At 35.7% G+C, this 27085-nt stretch overlaps 1 protein-coding gene across 1 annotated transcript in view; it reads right to left on the bottom strand.

The window, feature by feature from the left end:
- MALRD1 (MAM and LDL receptor class A domain containing 1) overlaps positions 1-27085 on the bottom strand; it is a 236134-nt gene that overhangs the window by 157122 nt on the left and 51927 nt on the right. Inside the window, exons 14-19 of the mRNA XM_039703707.1 lie at positions 20216-20368; positions 19961-20066; positions 18323-18690; positions 16478-16890; positions 2934-3021; positions 58-234 (exon numbers count right to left, since the gene is read on the bottom strand). Of these exons, the coding sequence (XP_039559641.1) occupies positions 58-234; positions 2934-3021; positions 16478-16890; positions 18323-18690; positions 19961-20066; positions 20216-20368 (1305 nt within the window). The remainder of the gene's footprint in view (positions 1-57; positions 235-2933; positions 3022-16477; positions 16891-18322; positions 18691-19960; positions 20067-20215; positions 20369-27085) is intronic.

Below are 27085 nucleotides of genomic sequence, written 5' to 3'. Positions count from 1 at the left end.
ATGTGTTTAAGACCCACAAACTACTAAAGTGCAAAGAACATGATTTGATCCACTCACCACAAGCTGATTCATCAGACTTATCAGAGCAGTCAGGTCTGAAATCACACTTCTGCATCATCTGGATGCAGTGGCCAGAGGCTTGACAGACAAACTCCTTCTCTGTGCAGTTGTTCATGGGGAGCGTGGCAGGAACTGAAGTTCCTGAAGTCGTTGTAGAAAGAGTGGGCAAGTATCCTTTGAAAAAGGAGCCAAGAGGATGTTGAGCACCTGGACTAAGGGATTTCAGCTCCATAATGATTTCTCCCTTTGCCACTGCCCTCCTTTTCCAGGGTATGGCTTTACTGGAATCGTGCCTGGCCAGTTGAGTGACTGAAACGTTGTTCAGCAGGAGCTGAATTGGAGCTTTCCCCAGTGGAAAACACTGGTTTTGTCACACCATCCATACAATCTTTGACACTTGCAGGATTTACACCTCTTGCCAGTCTTTCAAATTTGGATTAACCCGGTGAGTAATTTCAAAAAACTCATGCTGACACTCACACAGCAATCACAGAAACTGATTTTCCCTGTGCACCAAGGCTAACAGATTATTCAGATGATAATGGGGTTTTTCAACATGTTGATTATTACAAGCGACTGTGAAAATTACTGTGTAACCTTCTTACCTTGTAAATTTATCGCTGTAAAAAATTATTTTCTCATTAGAGAAATTATTCTGAGGTCACAACCTTGTTCCACCACCTCCTTTATATTTCATTCAAACTCATTACCACTTCTTTCAAATCAATTGTCTTTTTTTTGTCCTCCTATTCTTTACTATTCACCTTTCTTCAAACTTACTCTCTTTTCTTGAAAACCTTTGCTATTCTTGTCCATAAAAGGAATTTCCATTATAAAACTCTTTTTCAAAATTTCATACTTTATGAAATTATTAGCTGTAGTGCACAATGCACCTGAGCAATACACCTGAGTTAATTAAATAGTGCACGTGAAGACTTTTCATATCAAACGTGTCTGGGAGAGCAAGGATTTCTTTTTTTTTAATCCCTGATGGCTGGAGCATTAATACTGATAATAAATTACCCGTTTCTATTTTGTAGGGTAGAAAGCAAATCTATGAAATTAAATAATTTATTTTTCCAGTCAAATGAATGATATTCTCAAAATGTCCTAAAACTCAAACAAAATAATTAAGGGAAGGAATATTTTGAAGTAAGAATTGTATTAATTGATACATATATCTACAACTCAGAATAACAGCAATACCTTATTGGTCAGAAATTTTTAAATACAAATGCCACATTTAAGGTTCTGCTCCTGCTACACTGAAATGGAAGAAGAAATTTTGAATAAACATAGCCTTCACAACACCTGAAAAGAAAGGAGGATCTGATACTTCCTCTATTTTGAAACAATTTATTTTCTACACTTTATTGACTACCATTTTGTCCAGAGCAAGCATCACTGAATAGCCTTTGGTCAGGGCATTCGAATGATGTGTTCAAGCAGTACACTCAAGATTCAAAAGATTCAACATCTTTCATGTTACTTATGAGAGACTTTACCACCAAGCCTATCTCTCCCAGTCAGTATTTGGTCACTTAAAGTGGACCTAGAGTAACTGGGTAGTGCTTGATTCTAGTGTGCAGGGACAGGGGAATCCTGTTTTTTCAACCTGATCCAAGTGGTGTTAAATATGATGGAGTATGCCATAGCTGTTGTCTATTTTGCAGACAAATCCCACAGTCTCTTTGATTTTTTTTAAAAATATTTTTATGACATGGAGGAAATAAAATTAAGACAGGACCCTAGACTGTCTCAAAAATTGCTCTCAATTTTAAAAATATACAGAACCTCATTCCTGTCCACCATGATACTTGAGTATTTTCAATTTATCTTTCCACACACAATAAGGGTTTTTTTCTTAGTTATGAACTTTGAAACTCTGACCCTCTATGTTTTCCAATTTCTTGTTTAGTTTTAAAGTTGTCTTCATAACTAATTTGAAATTATATATGGATTTTCTGATTAGTTATTTTAGGATTTTATTCCCTGAACATAAGGAACAATCCATTAACTGAGTATTTATAAAAAGCCTTCATATCCAAAATGTTATAATAACTGCTTTACCCTGTATAAATATGGTAAAACACTAGATAATTATCTACAAAATGAATACTATACACATTTGATATTCCTCATAGAACAAATTATAAGAAATTTTTGGAATAGCAGAACAAAATGCATCTACACCAGGGTGTTTTAGAGCAAGTGCTAGGATACTAATACTCAGACACTCTTTTAACTTGTTTGCTGCTCGACAGCCCTGTCATGACTTTAGAGCAACTGTCACACCATATATAACCTTGCAATGCCTGCTGCAGCTGACAGCAGCTCTCTTAAAATTTATTCTGTGGTAAGCTCCACATCCTGAATCTGGTGTCTTGAAGTACATGTATTTTGGCATATAATATTTTACAATTCTGTAGAGATTGTTCTGCACTTGGTAACAATGACTTTTGACAACTGGTTGCTCTATCACCTGAACTGTTTGTGTGCTGTCACGTGACAGCAATTGGCACAGTAACTACATTAAGAATTATTGGGGGAGGTGGAAAGCTGTATCAAACTGAATTGGCAGAATACAATTTCAGTTCCTTCACACACAGCTAAGTTTCTTTTACCTTCTAGGAGTCAAGATCTAAAAGAGTATGGAATCTGCACCCTTCTCACTAAGGATCTCTTTTGGACCTTACATGCACAGCATAACCTATCCATCCTGATGCCTGGATATGAGAGTCTGAGGAGCAGAGAAACAAATCTGGATTTCCTGACTCACATTTTAACCTGGCTTTTATTTTTCTAGTAGCGATATTTACAAATGGCAGCAATGAATCAGCTCACAGCTTGGAGATGTGCATTCCAACTCTTACCATGGTAAAGAGTACAGCCCAGAAATGACACATCATCGAGTCCAATGTCTCCAGTGAAACCATCTCCTACGATACCTTTCACCAAAATCTAGGAAAACAAGAATTAAAAAAGCATGTTTCAGTGTATAGTAGAAGTCCACTTCTCATTAAATATTTCTTTTTAATTGATAGAGGAGTTATTTGGCATGTTTCTCACTTAAAATGAGATTAAATTTATTCTGGGGGATACAGTCTATTTAATAACAATTTATAAGAGTGACTAATTATTATCAGGTTTCACTGGTGGTCACATTAATCATAGTGAACCATAACAGAATGGTTGGATTCACAATGGTGTAAATTCACTGAAACATCACTGTGATATAAAATGATGGCAAGACATTATCATAAGTGGCATATTATGATTACCTCCTTTGGTACTTATTGGAATGACATTAATCATGCTTAAATATAATACCATTCATGGAAAAAAATTATAGACTCACACAAATTACAGTATGATGAAAACAATTAGGCAGGTAAGAAATGAGCTATGGAACCTTTTAAAGAAAAAAATTCTACTGTTTCATCAGACTTGTCAATGCTGTATTTGCTTCATTATTTTCTACTGCCAAGGAATAGGAGAAGTTGGTGTTTGTGAAATACTCTCTGGAAGACTGAATAAACCTCCTCTTCTGTCTGTTACTGAGTGATAAATATCTAGCAGGTGATTAGCGAAAGATTTGATAAGAGTATTCTTAGATTAACTAAATAATAAACCCCTATTTATAAAATAATTAAGCCTTCTCAAACCACACACTTTAAAAAAATATGCTTTTGCTGATCCATCAGAGTTCAAAAACTTATTTCTTTGCCATTGTTTTAAATCCTTATTTTACATGCTACACACACACTCACTTTCAGAAATGCTGTATACAATTTCTAATGCATTTTTTTTCAGTTTTTTCCTCACTTAAGTAAAAAATTCCTACACATTAATGAAAGATAAATAGAGGCAAAAATATGATGGTTCTGCTTCAGAGTACTGTTTGTTCTACTATTTTTGTTGTAATTTATTTATAAAGAAAGGTTATATTCAACAAGAACCATTTTTCATATGATATGTACAGAGACCTTTTAAACATTACACTTGAAATTTATTATCCTGTAACAGAAGAGAAAAATACTTAAATGATGCAAGGAATGGCCCTAACCCTGTAAAAGTAGAAGAATTATATCAGTCTAAATATGTTAACACTGACAAATTTGTTTCTGCTATTTTGACGTTGCATGTGAATTGTAGATTTATTACTGATGCTGACATCACCAGAGTAAATAAAAATGATTACACTTCATTTATATATTATGTCCATTAAACAAAATAAATGAGTTTGCTAAAAGAAGACAGGTAAATGTCCCCTAGTACGGATATGCTCCAGATGGGCCATTTTAGCACAAAATATATTTCATGTGAACGACAACAATAAATGACAGCATTGCTTTTTATTGCTCTCACAGCAGTATGGCATTCTTATTTTTCCCTCAGGATACCTACAAATATTCTTTACAATACTACCCCAGGCTTTTGAGTATTTTAGATTAAAATGGGGAGAATGCTACAGTACTGGTACCAATAGCAATGAAATGGTTAGAAATAGGAAACAGGGCAAACAAAAACATCTACTATTTGGAAAAGCCATGCAAGAAAAGTTATTATTCCAAAATTACAAATTTCCTTCCACTGTAATTTTGGCTGGCAAACACACAGCAATTTAAAATATCATTTTCAATTTGTTTTCAAAGCATGAATGACTATCTACCTGCAATTAATTACTTATTAATTTGCTCAAATTTAGAAAAAGAGGCAGCAAGTTTATTTAATTACACAGCTATTTCTAAGATAAACCCAAATACCCTCACAACTACACTAATTTTCCATGGGATTGGATTGTGAACTTGTGGATATAACTGCTGAATGTGCAAGGAGCTTCAGTCTCCAAATCCACCTGTGCCCATGTCCCCAGACCTGACAGACACAGGGGCTGAGGACATCCTTGTACAGCATCTTCCACCAAAGTTTCCTCCAACAAAGCCGCTCTCTTGCACCTTAAGCAGGAATATGTTTTTAAAAGAATTAAATATATCCAAAGTTAGAAGTGACAGGACACAGTTCTCTAAGAGGAATTGAATTCAGAATACCCTTATACTGATTATCATTATGATTATGTTGTTTAAAAATCTCTCCACCCACATTATTTTTTTACATTTATCTATGCACCTGGGAGTCTGATACTTTGAAATATAGCATGAAGTCATTAGCAACACAGAAAATGTAATAGTAACATAGTTGTACACTTAAAACTGAAAATGAGAGTTTAGAGCTTCAGTACAGAGCATAGTCTCTCTGCAGCTGTGGTTAAACTTTGACCACTTAAATTAATTTACCAGACATAATTCCTCAAACTTCATAAGATATTATAAAGCAACCTCTGGGAAATTAATTTGTTGTGAAATTCATTTCACATCACATTTATTATTTGAATAAGAATAAACAGTTTCCAATTTCATGTTTTCAGAAGTCTAAGATCCAGACTCAATGAAATCCATAAAGGTATCAAAGTGTATTTGACATTAAAAAAAGGGGAAAAAACCCAATTCCATGAAAACAAACTGTATTAGAATGACACTCTGTATGCACAGAGAGAATGATCCCTTAAGATTTTGAACAAAATAAGATTTTGAAGAGTGGAGTGACATTATGACAAATCCTAATAGGGGAATTACAATGGATAATATTGTTCTGTACAAATGCTCAGTTTTTACTGTGATGCTCATTTCTGTCACTAGCCAATTCCCATTGAAGGTAACCAAAGTAAAATCTTAATTTCTACACATGTATAGTTTAAGATAGAATGGAATTAATTTAAAAAACTGTGGCATATTAAAAATTCTGAGGGTTTCCAAATGTATAGGAAATGGTGATATTTGTTCTAATGCATTCAACTTGTAATTTAGACAAACAGTAACTCAAGTTTGTCACAGGAGGGGTCAACAGGGTTATTTAGTGATTTTTATTTCCAGTTAGAGCATGGTAATTTAGATTAGGTTTCTACAATGATTTCTGGTGAGAAATTGTATGATTTGGTTTGAACAGGAAAGAAGAACCACACAAATAACTGACAAAACACTTTTCGGTAAACTATTTTTTTGTAACTTACTGAAAACAAAGTCATATCTGCATATCTCTGCAGCAAACTACCCCTATGTTTTAATGCTAGGGATGAATAAAGAAAATTGCATAATAATGTATAATAACTTTTCTTCAACAAAGCAATACATTTCTTATGAAGTGACGGAACTTTTGTAATTACAGGCAAAGCATAAGACAAAGAACGAAGCTTCAAAGCTTTTTGTTAAAATATTTTCATCCAATGATCATGTCATAAGTCTTCACTGTAAATTGATTTTTTCAAAAATGCATGAACATAATAATATATAATAATTTCTCAAGATATACACATTAAAAGGAAAACTATTTCCAATAAAGCACAATTCTTTCAGAAAAAGTTTTATTAAAAAAATAGAAATTTAGATTTGATTTTGAATTTTTGAGTAGTTATTAATTCATGTCAAATAAGATATTGACTGCTTTGATGAGTCCAAACAAGGTGATTTATTTCTCCTTGGCTTTGTTTCTCTGTTTCCTCAGCTGCCATCAAAGGGCTAGGCACTGTGGACTTGAGATCATTCCCCCAATCTCTCATTTAGGTGTCCACTAGTTGCATTCTGTTTATGTGGCGCTGAAACGTTCCTCGGTACCATCTGCAAAATGTTTTTGCTTAGGAAAAAAAATGGATGCATGAGTTGTCACTGTCTGTTCCAGCTTTCTCTCACCTGGGGGGAATGATTTAGGCAAACAGAGCTGTTATGTGCTGCATGGAACCCTTCTAACCCCAAAAGCAATCACAAGTGGAGACCTGCCATCAGCTTCTGGAAAGATTATCAACACTGGGTCACCACATCATTTAAATCATACCCACTGAAAAGCTCAAGATCACACTGCCCTTCTTCAAGCTCATCAGCCCCTTTCTTTCATGACCATTGAAAATGCTTTAGAAATTAATGTCTCAAGACTCCAAAAGTTGAAATAAAGTCCTTTTACACAGTGTCCAAATGAATTGTTACCAGCATTCTTAAGGTTACACACATCAAATATGAAAAATCTTGTGTCAAATATTTGATGTTTTACAGTGCTTGGTTTTACAAGATACCGGAAAACACTAGTTCTAGTTCAGTAAAGCACTTTATCACACTTCGCTATAAGCTTGTGAACCCTCATGCTGATTTATGATGTTTTTCACAGCATTTCTCTAAAGTGCAGGGATGAATCACATTTCCATCCTGTTTTAGACTATTCAGTGATATTGGTGGGATTAATAACTACATATTCTCAGAGTCTTTACTTTCCTGTATTAAGGTCACAAAACTTCATTCAAGAGAAAAGATCCTGTTGTCACTCTGTGATATTAGCACTGGAAGAATTATTGCAGGAGTACCAAATTGTCAGTGCCAAAAAATTTCTGAGATTCTAGATTTATAAAGCAACATGTTTAGCCTGCCCACTTGAGAAACATCTATATAGCATAATTATAATTATGAAACTATGTTTAAATCACCTTAAATTCATGGTTAGCTTTGACTTAATCTACAAAGATATACAAAGTCTGCTTTCTTTTCTCCCAAACACAGTTTTCTACTGATTTTATATGCAAATAAGTAAAACAAACAAACAAACAAAAACACCCCAGGGTTCTGGCTGAGTTACTGTATCAAATACCTGGGACTTATGGTCCTGAAAGTGTCCCACATTGACCAGGATGACTTGCTATGACCTGAGTATTTCGGTCCTTCCCTTTTGTACAGCAGAGCATACCAAGATATAAAGGGCTTCAGAATGACATCTTCACATCTCTGTCTAGGGAAGTCTGCACTGGGCTGAATGGATAGACTTTAATCTGATCTGTGCAGAGCCTACTGCAAAGGCAATTCTTCCATGCTGAGATAAGGACCATCCTAGGAGGCACTGACTGTTTTCTTTTCAATGCTTGTGAATACACTTGTGGTCATAAACAGTCAATTATCTGATCAGCAGCAAATGCTAGTGAGCAGAGGGATCACTATTAGACCTTCTGCCTAAAGATCTGGACCTTTCCTGAACCAAAAGATTTTCCTGACTTAGTTATATAGAATTGCTGCTCCTACATCCATGCATATGGCCTTAACCTCCCAAAGTAAGGAAACAGTAAGATAGAGATATCACCTGAACATGTGGGTTGACATGAAATCCTGTCTTCATTACAGTTAATGAGAGTTTTGACACATACTTCAGTGGGAGTAGATTTCTACATTTTTCTTAATTCTGCTATAAGCATACTCAAAAAACAGAAAGATTGTAAACAATATTTTTAAAATCTATGCTTGATATAAAGCATAGCCCTATGAAAAGAAATTTAATTAAATCTTCAACAAAGCACAGCTTTCCTGTGATCTTCCTGTTATATTTTCAAAGATGGCTTCTAGATCCAGTTAAGCCATGAGATAAAAGTCACTAACATTTTCCTTCTCCTTGAAAAGCTATCCAAGTCTTATTTTCCTGTTCAGCAGTTGCTGATAAGTAATATATTAATATCAATAGGAAAAGTGAAACAGCACTCTTAATTTTCAGGGAAACAAAACTCCTCTCTTACATGATACCCCTTGAACTGGCCCAACACATTTTCTCAGTGGGCTGTGGGTTCTGAAAGATAGTGAAAACTTTTCATTACTTCAGGTTTTCCATATTTAAAACATGGGCAGAACTTCACAGTTCAGTAGAGAATAAAAAGGCTATTTTAACTTTTGTGATTTCCTTTGAGCAGCCTGCATGTAAATAAGGACAAAAAAGGTACAAAGAACTCACCCTGGCCCCCTTGTTCTCTCCCCTCTCAAGAAAAAACAAATTGCAAGGAAGACAGACATGAAGTTAAGAATACAATTTTCACTGGAAAAAGCATTATTAAAGGTAGATTAGAAATTCTTATTCCTTGTCCCCTATGTGCACATGTCGTGACTTGATGACATCATGACAAGTTTTCCACAACATATCAATAAAATAATAGCACAAAGAATCAATTATTTCTATTGTTACAGTAAATTATCTCTTTAGTATTCTGATAGCATTGAACAAAAGGCCTCTATCTTTCCCAAACACCTGAACTAAGCCCAAAAAAATTTTCTCTGAAGGTTTATACAATGTATTTTCCTGATTTCTCATGTGATTTCCTTGTTTCCACAACTTTCTGTGTTCTGAAACCCATTTATCAAAAATGGCAACACCATTGTTTAGGAAAGACTTTTTTAAAAACTCACACTACTTATTTTTCAAATATACAGCATTGTACCACACACATTTTCAGCATGAAAATTCTCTGTATTTCACTTCATACTGTAGGTATTGAATATTCTTCACTATCAACACAAAGTTCACCACTAACCACAAAGTCTTAAGGTTATTTTTCACCCCTTCCCACAAGTGCCTTGGTTCCCACATTGTCCACTTTACGTGTATGTTGCTTCTGACCTAGACTGTGGACTACTTAGGCATCCTGAGCATGAATTGCCCAAACTAGAGCCTATACAAGCTCTGCATGAAGTATGAACATGAGATGGATATGAGGTATGTCATCTTTTGTTCCTGGCCCTCTACAGCCCCTTGAGGCTGGTCATGAGGATGGGAAATGATGGAGCTTAGGACCTACAAGTGCAAGAATTAGAGCTGCCATACCAAAAGACACTGACACTTCAACAGGAGAAACTTGGACTAATCCACAAAATTTGGCCTGACAGAGCAACCTCTGGCACAGTTCAGACATCCTGAAACTGTCTCTGCACATCACACCTGCCAGGACACATTCTAAAAAGGCATGAGTGTTACATACAGGTAGGACAACAATTTTTTGGGGTTTAGGTATTTGGTTATTGTTTTTGGTTGTTTGGTCTTTTTTCCTTTTTTGTTTAAATAACTTGCAGGATTGTGTAGGCTTTGCCCTGTGCTTTATACAAAAAGTGAGGCCAACCAGTTAAGGGAGGTGATTCTGCCACTGCCCACCATGGTGAGCCCACACCTTGAGTACTGCATCCAGCTCTGGATTCCTCAGCATAAGAACTACATGGACCTGTAAGAGCAGGTCTAGGAGAGGGCCACAAAAACTGGTCAGAGCATTGGAACACCTCTCCTATGAACACAGTATGAAAGACTTGAATTTAGAGAAAGGAAGGAGATGTGCAGACCTTATGGCAGCATTTCAATACTTAAAGCTGGCTCATGAGAAAGATGGAGAGAGACTTTTTTCCAAGACTTATACTGACAGGATAAGATACAGTGATTTTAAATCGAAAAAGATTTAGATTAGACTTGAAGAAAGAAATTTTTTACAATGATGGTGAGAAATGTGTGGGTCAGGTTGGATGAGAATTTAAGCAACCTTTTATCTGGTGCAAGATGTCTCTTCCCATTCCAGTGCATTTGGATATTTAAAGGTCCATATTAGCCAATTAAAAAAAAAAACCTTGTTCCAGAGGCCAGCTATATACAAAACTGTATACAGCTATATATATATATATATATATATATATATATATATATATATATAGCTATATATAAAACAGGTCTGCCTGAAACTACAGGCTGTACAATGCCACACTGAAAACAAAATGAGAATGATTACTGTAAACAGACCAGAAACCAACAGCACAATGTTAATGTAAAAACCTAAAAACCACAGAGTATTGTGCAATATGCAAAGAGGTATCAGGGATGAAAGAAGCCAACATACAGATCAGAAACAAAGAAGAATAGTCAAAAAAAGACCTACTGAGATGCAGAAAATATGTCTAGATATCCATTTATTTGAAGTACTACTGGAGGAGTAAGGTGGAACAAAAGCAAATGGTAACATTTAAAGGACAGGGGAAAAATAAGGAAAAAAAAAAGAATTCCTGAATACTAATCTCAGCAGATTATTAGGGGAAGTACAAAGGAGAAGAGTAGGAGAAGGAAGATGAGGACTGATAAACTGAAAATTGAAACTGAATCTGTTTTTTGAGTGGAAATCCATGCTCTCTAAATCTTTGTGTGGAAATTACTACCAGGGAATGCATCAAAAGCAATAAAAATGATCACAAGTAGGTATTAGACACGTAATAAATGTCTCAGAGAAGTCCTTGATAAGTTCAGAGCTGCTTCAACACCAGATTTTAATGAAAAATGTGTACCTGACCAACTAAACATTAACAAACTCCTACTGGTATGTCAAAACACGCTGAAATGAGGCCCTGAAGAAGGAAGCAGGTAGACAATCAAATCAAGGCAGAAGGCTAACAACACTTGACAATAATAAATCTGGTTCAATAAGGGCAAAAGTGGCTGCAGAAAATCTGAAGTTACAGGTAGAATACCAAAGAGAATGAATCTCCCAATGCACGAAAAGCCCTGTGCAGCAGAGCGCCTCGCAAGGCGTGGTGGCAAGGCTCGCTGTCACAGCTCAGTGTGTGTCTCCATGGATGGCATCACCCACAGCAATGCCACATCCTGGCACACGGTGGTTCCACTCAGACTTTGCAGTGTATGGCAGGTGGGAGGTCATAGTCTCGTTATTGTTCTTCCAGCCTTTAACAGACTTTGCTTCTGACAGTTTGCCACGTTTCTTATTGACTTCATTTGTAGCTTCTTGTACACAAAACATCCACCAGCAGTGAGCTGTACAACAGACCATCCTAAAATACTATTTCCTTTTGCTTGGATGTGTTATACAAAGATTTCATAGAATACCTCTCTTGTCTCTATTCAGAAAAATTACTCATGGTCTTTCTCTATGAAGTTTTTTTAACACTGTTGATTAGATGTTTCTCTGCTAAGTCTCAAGCAACCTTCTTTCTGAAAGGAACACTGTTTACCCAAGTGTTCTAGAAAGGGTCAAACATTTCCAATTTTTTTCCCCCCCAGTTTAATGTTCCAAAAAATAAGGGTAAATACACAATTACTTTGGCTTGTTTTCTTTCTTCCTGTGCTTTTCACACTAGGAAATAATAGTTCTCCTTGGGACAATAAAGAGTAATGCACACTCTTCCAGAGAAGTTGCAGGCAAAGAAATCTGGTTAAGTTTGATCAGCAACATATTCTGGAATACACCAGTATGAGTCCAGAATTTCAACCTGATGCTTATCAATTAATTACTAGAGAAGACTGAAAAATTCTTACACAAGTAAGTCTACAAAACTATCGATGTTACAATCCCTATTAAAATATTCTCTCTGAGGGGCTGTGAAATGGGATACAAGATTTGTATCTAAAATTTATAATTTCCATACTTCTGATGCTTGTTATGTAGGAAATGGAATCGTTCTTACTTAAAGGATATTTTAGATAACAAAGAAGACTAGTGAGTCATTATCTTGTCTTAAATTGGTAAAAAGGGTATTTAGTTTTCTATAAGTCTCCCTGCACTATTCATGTATGAAATGCAATTATCATCACTAGAAATGTATGAAAGAAAAACATTACATTCTGAACCCTCAAAAATTGCCACAGTGGACTCTTGTTTGAAGCAGAACCGCAAACCACTATAAAAATAGTTTTAAAAATGCAATTACACCAATATTTCCATTTACCACTAGAATTCTGAGTCTTTCATTACAGAAATGGCTGGTGGGGTGAGGGTGTTGATCAATCCTCTCTTTCCTCAGAAAAGTAATTGCCAAGAAAAAGCAAGAATTGCAAAAACAACTGAAGAGTGATTTTTGTGGTGCCATTTCACTTACTGCAGAGCAGATCATCAAAACCCCCAAAGAACAGCTGCTACCTCATCTCACTGGGGAGTGAAAAGGAAGAGTAGAGAAGAAAAGGCAGAACAGCCTATGTGACTGTAACCCAACCAGCTTAGTCCCTTAGGTACAACTTTTAGCACTTCCTATCTCTCTTGACAAGATGAATGACAAGAGCCTGGATGTAAAAGACATATGCTCAATACATATGTGTTTGATATGAAACTGATATGTCAAAATCATAACAAAAACCATAATACAAGTAACTGTATCTTAAAAAAAATAGCACAACAGATAAAAATAATAGTTGGAGAAAGAATATTGTTTTATATTTGTGTTCACGGAATATAGTGCTATTCTATATTCATGGCAAATGTATCATGCTAATTTTCAATCACTATTCCATTACTTTCTGAGGTAATACTTAATTGATAAAAAATTAGAGGTAATACTTAATTGATAAAAAATTAAAATTATTATAGCAGATTTTTTGTTTACTTTTCTTAACCACTTGTAAAATAGGAAATTGCCAAATGCATTTTATAGCTACTTAATTGCAATGTTATTTTGTATTATTTATTTTCTTCTGATTTTGGTCCTTATTTTTCACACTTAAATGGAGAAACTTATATTTGAAGGGACAAGTAAGATTTTATACATGATACTCAGAATAGTAAAATTTTTTAGTAATGAAACCAAATATAGCACTAATAGTTAACCACGGACTTAAACATTGTACTTGCATTTTTAAATTTGATAAGAGCCAATGAATAAAATGCAAAACTGACCTTTAAAAAATCATTACAAAATGATGATAGACTCCCTAATGTACTACTTACACTTTGCAGTATCAAAGATCTATAACCATCTTTGTTTACAGAGAAAAATGTATAATCTGCATGAGCAAACAGGGAATAACTGTATTGGGGTAAAGATAATGATTCTTTTTTTAATAATATGTTTTGCAATATAGTAAAGTTGCCCGAGGTCTCTTAAGATACACATAATAGGTGTGTGATTTCTATCATGACAAAAAGGAGACTACATTGCCAAAAGGATTGAGCTGTGGCATTTTGCCATTTTTCACATATCATTATTCCTTTTCTGTATCATCAGAAATATGAATCCATAGAGCAAGCTAAGAGAGTATTTTTTTTTTTAAATGTTAAAATAGAACCTTTGCACCTTCTGAGCAGAAACTATTACAGATATGATTATTCTGAAGAAGATAAAGGAAACACTATTCATCATCAATATGAGTAGATTACCATGGACAAGCTTTTTGCTATCTTTTCAAGCATTTATCTAAAGAAAAGACATGTAAGTAAACTCAGGATGAAAATAAATGCAGAAGAAGTAAAGAGACAAGGATACTCGACAGTGGGTTTTTTCATGTTGAAATAAGTATCCCATGGAATTAAAAGGAATGGTTTATAAGAAATTTATTTTAAACATGAATTTTTCCAATTTAAAAATTGTATAATTTCTTGCAGATAATAGGCTCTGCAGAGGAAGAGAAACTCTAGATCAATAAAGCTACAAAATTTTTATGTGCATGTGTATTTGGGACTCTTTTTAATACTTGACAGTAATAGTATTTGACAGAGGTGCTTAATTTTGTCTCAGAAAACTGAATTCTTTTTGTGTAAATAGTTTAGCTCTGAATTTACCTTTTCCACCTCCAGCTACTCCCATTGTTCTCAATGTTGTCACATGTAACACTCAGGTGGAAAATATCCAATAGAGCAGCAACAAATGTCACCATGGTTTAATGGCAGCCAGAACAAAGCTTTCTCAAAAAAATTAAGATTCTGAGGCTTGTTGGGAGTAGGTTAGAGCCAAGGGAGTCTGCTGTTGCTTTTTAGTTTCTGCCAGAGCATTCAATTAAAGGGCCTAGAGTTTCATACCTATAGAGTTCAAAACTTTCAAAAGAGAATCTGACTTTCAAGAGGCTCTCAAATGCCTTTTTCTGCTGCTTTGAATTTTGGGCTGACAATTCCTCCTTTTCCTAGGAGTTGGTGTATAGGCACAATTGTTTATATGCTCCCAAAGCTGGCTTCTCATGCTCAGCAAATAAACTGAAAATGTGAATTGGAGGGATTTATTATTTGTAGTGATTATTTCTCTGACTGGGGTCAACAAATGACCTGCTTACATAGGGAGGAAAGAGGAAGAGGACACATCTCAGATGTATGATTATCTCACACATTTAGAAGAGAAAAAGCAAAATGAAGGTCTGACTGACAAAGACTTGGACTATCTTTGCTTCTAGAATCTAACATTTTCTATTCACTAGGAATCTCTGAAAATCCTGTAAGAGCTGACAAGATGCTTTGGTTAGAGACAGAAGATTATGAAGCCAACACATGTATTTTGACCAGAAAATTATTTAAAACTTCTATTTTTATTTAGACTAGTTAGTTTTTAGCCTTTCATGAAAAAAAAATCCATTCTCAAGTGAATCTAAACACTTCATTTGAAGCATTGAGGTGACCTGAAAGACTTTAAGCACGTGGTGTGAAAGCAGTGAAACCCTAAGTTTAAGGGGTGTTGGGAACACAGTGTAGTAAATATAGAAGCTACAGCTTTAATACAGTTACACAGCCTGGAGAGAGCCTGAAACCAACTGAGAGGCTGAGTACAAATATCAGCAGAAATACTTCAAATATAGTATATTTAAACACTATACACTTAAAAGAAAGTTTGGAAAGAGAAAGAAAGATTGAAAAGCAATCAGCACTTGGCAACTTAGTAGAAACAGGACACAACTAGCTCTCTTCAAAACTTCTGAGTTTTGAAGTGTTGTAGGTTGTGACACAGCAAACTCCATTATAAGATACACAATACACTATAATGAGCATCAGATCTTGATCTCTTTCTTCAGAACAATCAAACCTACACCTCATAGCCCTCAAAAATGACTATAGGAAAAAAATAGATGAAAATAATATTTGAAAATCTCTGTGCAGAACTGTGAAAGTAAAATAAAAAACCTTACAATGCCAACATGTGGAAAGCATTTCACTTACTGAATAGACCTTTCTAACTCTCAGGAGGTCAAATACAGGACTCAGAGGTTTATAGCTCTTCAGATAAACCACTGAATATGGAAAGGGAAGGGGAAGGGGAAGGGGAAGGGGAACAAAAAGACCACACGTAATCAAAAATAATACAATATTTAAAGATATCTACAATATTTAAAAGAGAAAAATATAAGTCAAGATTTATAGCTGTAACTTACTTTAATCGTATATTCCTCCAAGAAATTTTTGACTCTTAGTCTAACCTGGCAGCCAAATATTTTGTATTGATATATTTTCTGGTATTATATAATTAAAATTAATTTGTCACTCTTAAAAAGTAAGGCAAAGTAAAGGATATTCTTTTGAACAGAATTAATGAATCAAACTATTTTGTAGTAGATTTGGATTTTTTCACCAATTCCTTGGGAAAAAAAACCCAACAGTATTCATTTTAAATAACACATATTCAAAATATTAAAATTAAGTGGTTTAAGGGGAAAACTTAATGTAACCACAAGAACAAAAATATTTAACATATTTCCTCAAAAAAACCTACAAACATATTTTGAAGCGAAATTCATCAGACAGTTACAAATAGCTTTGAGATTGTGCAGTTATTTGTATAGTCTCAATGTTTTATGATGCAGCAAATAAACACTTCAAAACTTAGAAGGATCATACCTGAAATGGCTTAGAACTGCTGATGAAGAGTGTCTGTCTGATCCATCTGTTTTCTTGATTTCCAAACTTGTACCACAACAGCCATCCCTTACTATTACTCACAGTTCTTTGGAAGACTGACAGCTTATAAACTTCTTTTCCAAACATGTGATAATAGAAGCGGAAAACACAGGTTCCATAGCCAGAAGGGTTGAAAAGAGGACTCAGCAAAACCGCTTTATCTCGGAATTGGTGTGGCTCAGAGGATTCCAGGTAAAGGTAGTGTCCTCTGGCTGTGCCTGTTGTGTGATCCTTTAATGGGCCTGTATTAACTGTGGGGGTTGGACCCTGTACTCTGATCCAGTCAAAGTCATCCTGTACATCCTGTTCCCAATTGCACAGCCCGTTTTCAAAGTTACACTGTAGGTCAGGGTCTGAAATGTAAAGAGAGCAGACTGTCAAAAATAAAAAAGCAGTATCAAAAGGGGATGGTGCTTTAATTTTTTTTTAATCCTTGCAAATATTTATTTCCAATACAAATCTGTCAAATTGTACTTAATTTATTGAATAAACAGAACTGTGAGTAAAATTATCAATGTTATTAATTTTAGGCATTATTAAAATTAAAGACTGTAAAGTTCTTTAACTGAAAGTGAACAGATCAAAGGAGTTAAAATTGAGATTAATTGAATGAAATAAACCACACCATACTGTCTTGTACATATATGTGATAAACGATCTAATGTATTTTTGCTTGGCAGATATAGTCCTAAAAACACATTGGGATTTAGATCTTTACTATCCTCAATAATATTAACATGATAATGTTATCAAGGCTAAATCAAAGTGTTTATAACACGACTGCATTTTTTGATTTGACACCAAGACAAAATGTATTAATTACTTCTAATATAAAACAATATAATGTGTTGAATTTGCATTCCAACTTTGTATCTGCTTTTAATAAGCAGTAACTGACATTATAGCATTTTTAAAATTAAGCTGTTGCATTTAATGGTGTTTAAAACTGCAACTCAAACCTTATCGTAGAGCTCAAAATGGGTTATAAATAAGCTAGGCATTCCGCAAGTAGAAAAACTAAGACAAGCTGGAAAGCCTTCACTTTCTTTTAAATTTACAACAATTTTAAGTTGATATTCAGCAATTATTGCTGCAGACTGATATCACCTCGAGCATGTAAGGTGCCCCCCATTCTTAAACTGATTGTGATTTGCATAATTCAGTTACCTCAGGAAGTGATAAAGCAAATGCTAGTTAATTTTATTTTATATTAATGTTCTTGGGTTCTTAAAATTGATGAATGTATGCTTCAGGGGAAAAACCATCAACAGCACCCTTCAGCACTCAAGGTGAATGTCAAAAATGGGAACGACTCATAGCTTTCCTCAGTCCTTTCAAGTGCTTCCTTTGAAGGGGACAAATATGTTCTGCATGACGCCTATCTTTAGTATAGGTATTTTAATTTTTTTAATAGGAAGAGTATAGGTCCTAAGAAGAGGTAGGACATACACTCAGTCCATCAGTAAGTCTGTGCTTCTGCCAGTAAAACCAAAGATAGCACCTTGACTTTACATGCTCCCTTTTAAAATAAACTTGTGATGAATGTTAGTGTTTTACACAAGATAAAGAAATGGAGTTCCTTTGGATAAAGGAGATAGAATTCCATTTACCCGCAGTTTAACTCATCATATGCATTTAAGTTTAAAATTATTGTTTTGTACTATCTCTAACTATACTGAGTGGAATCATTACTGGCTGTAGCAATTCTGTGCTCTTTCAGTTCAGGGGTAAATTGGCAGGTCAATTTTTTTGTGGTGTTAGTAAGCAATAGTGGAGAGTACTCACCACAGCTGTCTTCATCCGATCCATCCCCACAGTCATCCACAAGATCACAGACCAATAAACGATCAATACAAGCTTTCGTGTCTCTGCACCAGAAGTGATTTGGACCTTCACAACTTAATGCTGGAGGTGGGAGACCACAGTTTTCAAATCTAATATCATCAATTGCTGAGACGCCCTCGTAAACACCCAGACTGATTTTATCAAGTGAGAATTGGAAAGGATGCGCAAGGCGTCCAAGCTGAATGACTGCCTTCAGCCACTGATCCCCCTCGTTGTAGTAGGTTCTCCAAAGGACAGTAGGCTGTTTCAGCCCCTCCACAAGCAACTGCAGCTCGGCTGCCCCAACTGACTGTCCGTAATTGTAATACCTAAAATGATAAAAATAAGAATGTTAAGTGGGCAAATGATGAAAATAGACCACATCAGTTACAATGACCCTTATCTTTTATGTTACATTTCTGTGATGCATAGGAAGTCCATAGGGCCTGTAAGTCAGTCCATTTTCTGAATGATGTTAGGATGGGCTGCTATATCAGTTTAGGCCTCATCTCAAGAACTGAAAATTTTGAGAGAAGAAGCATACTTCATTAAATTGAAAACCAGAACTGAAGAGACACATTTCCTTTTATATTCAGCAACAAACACTGCTCACTCAGATGCATAATTTCTTTTTATAAATTTAATTCAGTACATGATTGTAAAGTTTCAAGAAGGAAAAACAGAACACCTACTGAATGCATAAATATGCTTTCTATCTACGTTTTTGTTAACATATTGCCTTCTAAGCTTTCAGCATTTAAAACTGACAAATACTTAGGTTGACAATTGTACAACCATACTGGGAGCAGAAGCACATATACAACCAACAACTTGTAATATCCAACTTCAAGTCATGAATCTTGGATAAAAAGACAGTTCCACTTCCAATGGCAGATGTATTTGACATCTCTGAGACAAACTGCACTTAATAACATCGAGGTCAGGCCAAACCTTTATTTAAACAGTAACACCAGTTTGACCTTAGTAAACAAATTATCAAAGCTATATTTTTTCTGTCTATCTTTGACAAGTTTGCACAAAGACTGAGACAAGACAGTTACTGAAAATGTTTGTTTGGGTTTGATTGTTGATTTTAGTTGTGGGGTTTTGTTGTTTTGGTTTGGTTTGTTTTTTTCTGTGTATATGAAAAAATAAGTGGAAGCAAAGAACCAATTCTCACACTGGAAATTCTACTTAATAATAATGACATCTAATTTTAGATATTCAAGGTGACTCAAGGACCTATTAGATTTTTCAGTGCTTTCCTTTTCTTGAAAAAAAATTCACATTTTCAAATTTACTTAACCAAAGAATTGTTAGCAAAAGGACTGTGGTATTTGCCCATGTATATACAGGCACAATCCTTTACTATAATTTTGCTCAGAGCCTGACAACTACATCATGTCATGTTTTACTTCTTTTCTGCAAGTGATTCATCTTACATCTGTATTTTTCACAATGAAGACTATATGCTAACAGAATAAAATGAAATAAATACTTCAGAGAAAGATGTATCTATTTCAAACTATAACCTCAATTTCAGTCCAAGAGAAGCAATGTGAGATAATTCAGGATTTTTAAATGTAAAGTATTTCATACCAAAAGGACAGTGTGCAATTTGATCCTGTTTGCCTGAACTTTGGGCTTCGTAGCCGAGCTATTTGTGAAATGCTGTCGCTGCTCTTCAGAATGAACATAAAATGACCTGTTAAAATAAATCAGAAAACAACTTTTCAGGCTAAAGAAATAAAGGGTGTATAAAGGTTTTTACAGCATTCATGGCCTGTGCTTAAAATCTGGTCAAGAAGCAGGTTTTTCTATTCCACTTCTGTTTCTAGGCCTGGCTTGTCTTACCTTCAGTTTTGTTATAGGTGTGATCCCGTGGAGGAGCTTGCTTCTTCAGTGCAGGTGGAAGAGCATTGCTGGAGCTTCTTACCCAGTCAAATTCATCTGCATTTACAGCTTCAAACCAGCCACAGCTCTCTCTTTCAAAGTCACACACAGCAGCTGGAATAAAGAAAGAGACATTTCATTTCTATACACAACATTAACTAAAAAAGTTTTGCAGTATGAAAAGTAAATAAAATGTTTCTATTATGTTGTCAATATTCTAGAAGTAAGTTTAGGAAAGGGGCGTGGAGATGCAGAGTGGCTTTTAGCAAACATGAGGTATTTGCTTAGTACCAGTTGAGTAAAAGAGCAGCCACCGAGGACCAGCCAAGCCATCACTATGTGCACTGCTCTCAGTGAAACAGATCCTCCTCTCTTGGGGTGCTTCAGCCAAAGCACTCAGAGCAGGCGAGGAGGTGCTCAAAATGAACCTCACAGTCCTCCTGGTACAGAGCAAGAACACTGGACACACAAAGCAGCCACAAACCTTCTGCAAGATCTGTTTCGTTGTGGGAGCCAGAAATAAAATCCCTTTTTTCCTAAATGCCAGCAAGTATGTTAATGATAACAAAATCCACCCTCTGTTCATAATTGTAATGAAGTTAAATATCAGGCATTAGTGAGAAACTATGATATTGATAATCCCTGCAACACAGACTACTGAAGTGAAAAAGATCTGAAAAGTATATTCAACTGCATTCTTCAATGCTTCATTTAAAAGAGCAGTGGTATTTTGAAAATGTACATATTACAAACAAAGGAGGAAAAAAAGAGTGGATGGGTGTCATTTATGAATGAATGTAAATTAACATAGGATCATGGAACGGTCTGGGTTGGAAGGGACCTTAAAGGTCTTTTAGTTGAGCGCCTTTGCCATAGGCAGGGACATCTCTCTAGACCAGGCTGCTCAGAGCCCCATCCAACCTGGCCTGGAGAACTTCCAGGGATGGGCTGTGCACAGCTGTTCTGGGCAACCTTTCCCAGTGACTCACCACTCCCACAGTAAAGAATTCCTTTTCATCAGGTTTTTCTCTCTAGTATTTTATAAAAAATCTTAAATAAATCACATTTTTTTAAAATTTCTGCAAATATAACAGGCTTTAAATGGAACACATTAAGAGAATTATGTAAAGACTTTAAGAAATAATTTATTAGTTATATACATAGAGTAAATAAAGCAAATATTCAGGCCTGATTGTCAGAATTCTGCCATTATTTTATAACTCTTATTACAGCTTTCAGTGGTCATATTATGCTATGTTCATAGTATGGTATGTAGAATATGCACATATCAGAATCATATGAAGTCCCCTGAAGAACAAGATTACATCAGTGTTTATTTATTAAAAACATGGGAGGTTTTTTCTATGTGTTGTGTTTGATTTTATTTGTTTTCCTCTTTAGAAACCATGTTACACTAGTTATAAATATTTTTTAGAAATAATGAAAAATTACTAATGAGGCATATTAGTAATATTGATAAATATAGCCTCTAAAAAGAGAAAGTTTTTTAAATTATTGACAGTTAAAAGTCCACAGCTTCAAAAAAAATCTACAAATATGGGAAAAAAAATAATGTTTAAGAGATCCAATAAAATATATGTTTTCTCTACATATGGTGTATGTGGGTCAGAAATGCCTCTGATAAGATGATGCAAACCAAATGTGACTGAAAAAGAGAAGGAAGAAATTTTTTGACAGAAAGTTTTCATAGAATAAAATGAAGACAAAATATATCTGCAAATATTCAAGGACCTAAGCATGAGAGAAATTACTGAAAATCCCCAGAGAGAATATAATGCAAAAGGAATATGGACAGCTATTTTTGATTTGCTTTTTACTCAATTGAAGAAACCATTCCCAGGAGAACAGCCACAAAATATATGACAGACCTTGGACACAGATGGTTACACCAAATGAAGTAAATAAACAAGATAAAACTGTTAAGTCTGAGCCCAGATTTCTTGCATCTGTAACTTGTAACAGACAAAACAGAGAAGAAAGGATTCACTAGACCATTTAGCTTAATCATGGATGAGTCCAGTGAGATAAAATAACCCTGAAACCTTCAACTAAATCTCAAACCAACTATTTAACACCTAGGGAAAATACAAGAATACAGAAAACTGGTAGAGCCTGGGTGAAATGCACTTGGATCTGGATGCTTGATAACACTTCAATTATCTAATTCTCTTGTACCATAACTTCTGTGACTGGCAGTTCCATTTCAGACAGTTTATTCAGAAAAAAAGTCTCTTGATTGGGTACTTTTGTTCTTTCTCTCACCGTGAACTCAACAATCTAATCTGCCTTCTCGCCTAAGACTTTTGCTTTTGCTTTTCTCCTATTCCTTTTTTTTGTTCTCACATGCTGTGTATATACCCTAATCTCACGTGAGCCTGTGCACTCTGCCACGCTGTCTGCTCTTCATGTGCTGATGGATTTACTGCTGGTGTTTCTTAAACTTCTTTTGTCATCCTTACTATGTTATTACATTTACCCTACCAAAATTTGTCATCTTTTCTATATTTTTAATTTAGAAAATACTTCAACCATTTGTTTCATGCTGTTTAACTCCTAGTGGTATCCATGTCACCTGTATGAATAATTTTTCTTTGCTGCTCCTTTTAGCATCATTTCTAACAAGCTCCCTCCCTTGTCAAGAAGGAATCAGAGATCCTGTGAGCATTGAATTTCAGAGTGGTTGGCTTTGTTGATACTTTGAGAAAGCTGCCTTTACTCCTTCAACAGATTCAGTTTTCTCTGAGCTGACTTGTTACCACAAAACCCTAGATTTCTTTCTGATTTTGGGCTCTCATGCAAAGTAATTTTCCCTTTCTGTTTGAGGAGTTTTATTCTAAGTTCTTCACAAATCAGATGTGAAGTTTCTCTGTTAGCAGAGTGATGCCTAACAGGAATTTAATAAGCAGCCTTGCTCAGAACAGTATTTTAAAAACAAATGTTCAAGATATTAGCATTTCTTCAAGAGTGGAAGTTCATAAATCTCTACAACTCTCAAAATCTCTCCTTGTCTTTCAGCCCTTATAAGTTTATACATAATGCATAATAAATAAAAAACCCAGGTGAAGAGATAACATCATCACTACTGGATTATAATATTTTCCTTTATTTAAAATATGTTTCTAAACCTTCTAATATGCCAATAAATTTTAAACTCTTTTTCAATCAGTAATTTTAAAATAAACTTAGGAATTTATTACAAATTGGCACAATTTGCAATAAATGGCAAAAATAAAATTATCATCAGTTCTAGGAACCAGTTTAACTCTGGACACAGTCATCTTAAACTATTTTACCTCTCTATGATACAAGTATACTGAAACACACACCTGCCTTCCCATTTTTATGTTTTTTATCCCAGCTACTATTTACTAATTCCATTATATATACTCTATCAAATAACACCACAATTTGCTGGTGCAGTGTCCTAATTTCTACTACGACAAACTGAATAGAGAACAGCTAAAAAAATAACTGCAAAGGTTCATCAGCAAGAAGCAATGCTAATCGGCACAAACAATCAAAAAAACAAAAGACAAAAAGCAAGTCACTACTTGAAGATCAAAGAAGTCGGATCTTTACAAAATCCAAGGCAGAGTTCCCCCTTCCCTCAGTTTTCATTTCCAAATATTAATTGCTACTATTTTGAGAAAAACAAAAACAACCAACCTCCCCAAAAAAATAACAAACTAGAAAAAAAAAAAACAACAAAAAACCCCACTGATTTAAAAAAACTCATAAACCACAAAGAAACTAAAAAAAAATCCACACTTAAAGGTTTAAAACAAATAGATGTGGTAGTCTTCTCTGTAATGGCTACAGGAACAAAGTATTCCAGAACATTTTCTTTTGCTAAATTCTGTTGGGAAATCCATTTCAGTAGCCATGAAATTGCAACAGACTTTGTGATTTCAGTCATGTGGGCTTTTTAGTACTAGACAGACATGATTTGTACATAACACAGAGGTGTATATCACTTGTGAAATGAGAAATAGCTTCACCTGTAAAGAAGGCAAAACATGCAGATTAAAAAGACTTTGTTATAAATAAATCTTGTGATGTCACTGTGCACCTACATTTTTAACAACTAACTGCACTAAATGTCTCCTAACTTAGCTGTAGGACTTAAAAGATTGAGATTTTTTACAGAGGGAAAATAAAATTTTTAAATGAATTCTATAAAACTGAAGGGAAAGTTCTTCTTTTCACAGATCTATACAAAAATAAGGTCCAGTGGTCAATGTTCAGGTCTTGTTATTCACCCTGTTTTCTCTGCCACCAAAGCCCATTCAATATTTTTTATCCAAGTGCATAATTTGCTCGAAACCAAATGAGTAACTATGCAATGAGACATAGGTTTGGCCCAAAAGATACTATGTAGATATTTCCTGAAAGAAGTAGACAAGTTAGACCCATGACTTCTGGGTTCTATAGAAATTCTGAAAGTGTGTGTGGTCTCTGTCAGAAAAATGCCCTTGCTCTTTCCTCAATGCTTTTCCACAGCTTATTTCCTGTTTTCCCTATTATATAGCTGCTCTTCTGTGACCCTTTATCTCAGCCCTGGCATCACTGGAAAACTGGAAATCCTCACTCTCTTACCTCATTTCCCCAAGCAGCTCCCTGCTCCAGATCCTGTCATGTAGTCTCAGCTCCTTGTCACTTAACGGCCACATTTTATACTGATCCCTCCCAAAATATCACTGTTACATATCTGTATTCTTCATTCCCATTCTCTCCTCTTTTATTCTCTCTTATCAGACATTTATTCTTCCATTATTTTTCTCTCTCCTGACACTTTGATCAGCTGGTCCCAGATCTCCCTCGAGAGCAGCCAAGGTCCCTCCTGCCCTGCCTTCTTCCAGCCCCGTGGTATCTTCTCTCCTACACCAGACAGCTCAGGCAATGCAGCCTTTGCAGCCATTTCTTGCTTACTGTCAAAGGTGTTTTCCCTTCTCTGTAGATGGGATTCTAGTCCCATCCCTTCCCCATTTAACTTTCATGAGCTGATTCTTATGCAGTTATCTAGGCACTTCCAGTATTAGGTACCTTCTCCAATTTACAGCCTGGCAATCTTTTCACTCCTTGAATTTAAGCCTGTCTCTCTGATCTGGCTGCTGTTTCTGGGCTCACCTTTAAGAATTACTGATTTGCCTGAAACAGAGTAGCAAGCATATGAGACAGACATTTTGGTATGCAAGATTTGACTCTAAAAATGAGATTTAGGAAGAACTACTTTAAAATTAGAGCAGAAGTGTTATGCTTTGCCAAGATTATTAACAGGAAATATGGGGAATTTTTCTTATAATAGTGAGGAGATTTTTATTACTCATATGAAGGTAACCATTAGAAACCAAATAATATTTATCTTTAAACAATTATGCCACTAAAGTAGTTTTTATGAACCAATATGTGCATCCTTCTCTTTACTTGCCTTCTAACTCAAATTAAGGTACATAAAACTGTGTACAAATGTATAGATTATGTCCAGTTTATGAATTACTTCATTTAAGGCTAGCCTTAGCATGCTTGTGCTGCCCTAAACTGTACACCATAGAAATAATAACTAGTAAACGCATCTTTCATTTAGACATAAACACAAAACAATATCATGTGTTTATGTGTGCCGGTTTGGGCTGCTGTGTAGTTCATTTTCTTAACAGTAGCTGATAAAGGGTTGTGTTTTGGATTTGTGCTGGACACAGTGTTGATTATTCAGGGATATTTTAATTATTGCTGAGCAATGTTTATATAGAGCCAAGGCCTTTCTTGCTCCTCACACTGCCCCACCAGCAAGGAGGCTGGGAATACACAAAAAGCTGTAAAGAGGCACATCCAGGAAGGCTGACCCCAACTGACAAAGGGATAGCCTACATCATGTCCTGTGGTGTCATGCTCAGCAGCAGACCAGGGGAGATGTTCCAAGTGGTGATGTTCATCTTCCCAAGTCACTGTAATGTGTAATGGGGCCCTGCTCCCCTGGGGATGGATGAACACCTGCCTGACCATAGGGTGAATTAAATCCTTGTTCTGCTTTGCTTGTGTGCATGGATTTTGCTTTCCCTATCAAATTGTCTTCATCTCAACCCATGAGTTTTCTCACCTTTACTCATCTGATTCTCTCTCCCATCCTACCAGGCAGTGAGTCAGCAGCTATGTGGGGCTGAGTTGGGGGTTCAGCCATAGCAGTCTTTTGGACACATTTGGCTTGAAGGGTTTGAGATAATGACAAGTGTGATTGGAATGTGTTGGTTCAAATTTATAGCTTGTATTGACTTTTAGACATTAATTGGTTCACCCCTGTGCCTGCCATGGGGCCTGCTTTCCTGACTGTTCATCAGAGCCTGGTGCTCCTTGTTGGCTGCTTCTTGCTTTCACTGCTTGCTGCTCTGCCTATATCTCCTTACTCTACTGTGCCTGGAGCAACTTGATAGCCACACAGGTGATGAGCCTGCATGGCCAGGTCACTGCTGCTGCTGGAACTCCAGTGTGGACTCGAGTCAAAGGGACTGTGACCTGTGGATGAGGCCACACTAGACTGGAACTCCCCGGGGTGTCTGTGGCTGACAATAAGCCCATGCCAGAGCTGGCACATCTTGAAGCACCTGTGGCCATGGTTATGTCTGTGTGGCAGCAGGTGTAACTCTGAAGGGTAAGTCCATGCTGGAGAAGGTACATCTCAAAGGATCTATGTCTGTGGGTGAGTCAGTGCTGCAGCAGGTATGCCTCGATGCATCAGAGACTGTGCACGAGGTCAGAACCGGAAAGTATGTGACCATGGAAAAACCTGTAAAAATATGCTATATTTCACATAAA

The sequence above is a fragment of the Passer montanus genome, unplaced genomic scaffold (genome assembly GCF_014805655.1).
Source record: "Passer montanus isolate IOZ18808 unplaced genomic scaffold, ASM1480565v1 scaffold10, whole genome shotgun sequence".
NCBI lineage: Eukaryota > Metazoa > Chordata > Aves > Passeriformes > Passeridae > Passer > Passer montanus.
The sequence above is the reverse complement of the archived record's forward strand: the minus strand, read 5'-3'. Positions and strand labels throughout refer to the sequence as shown.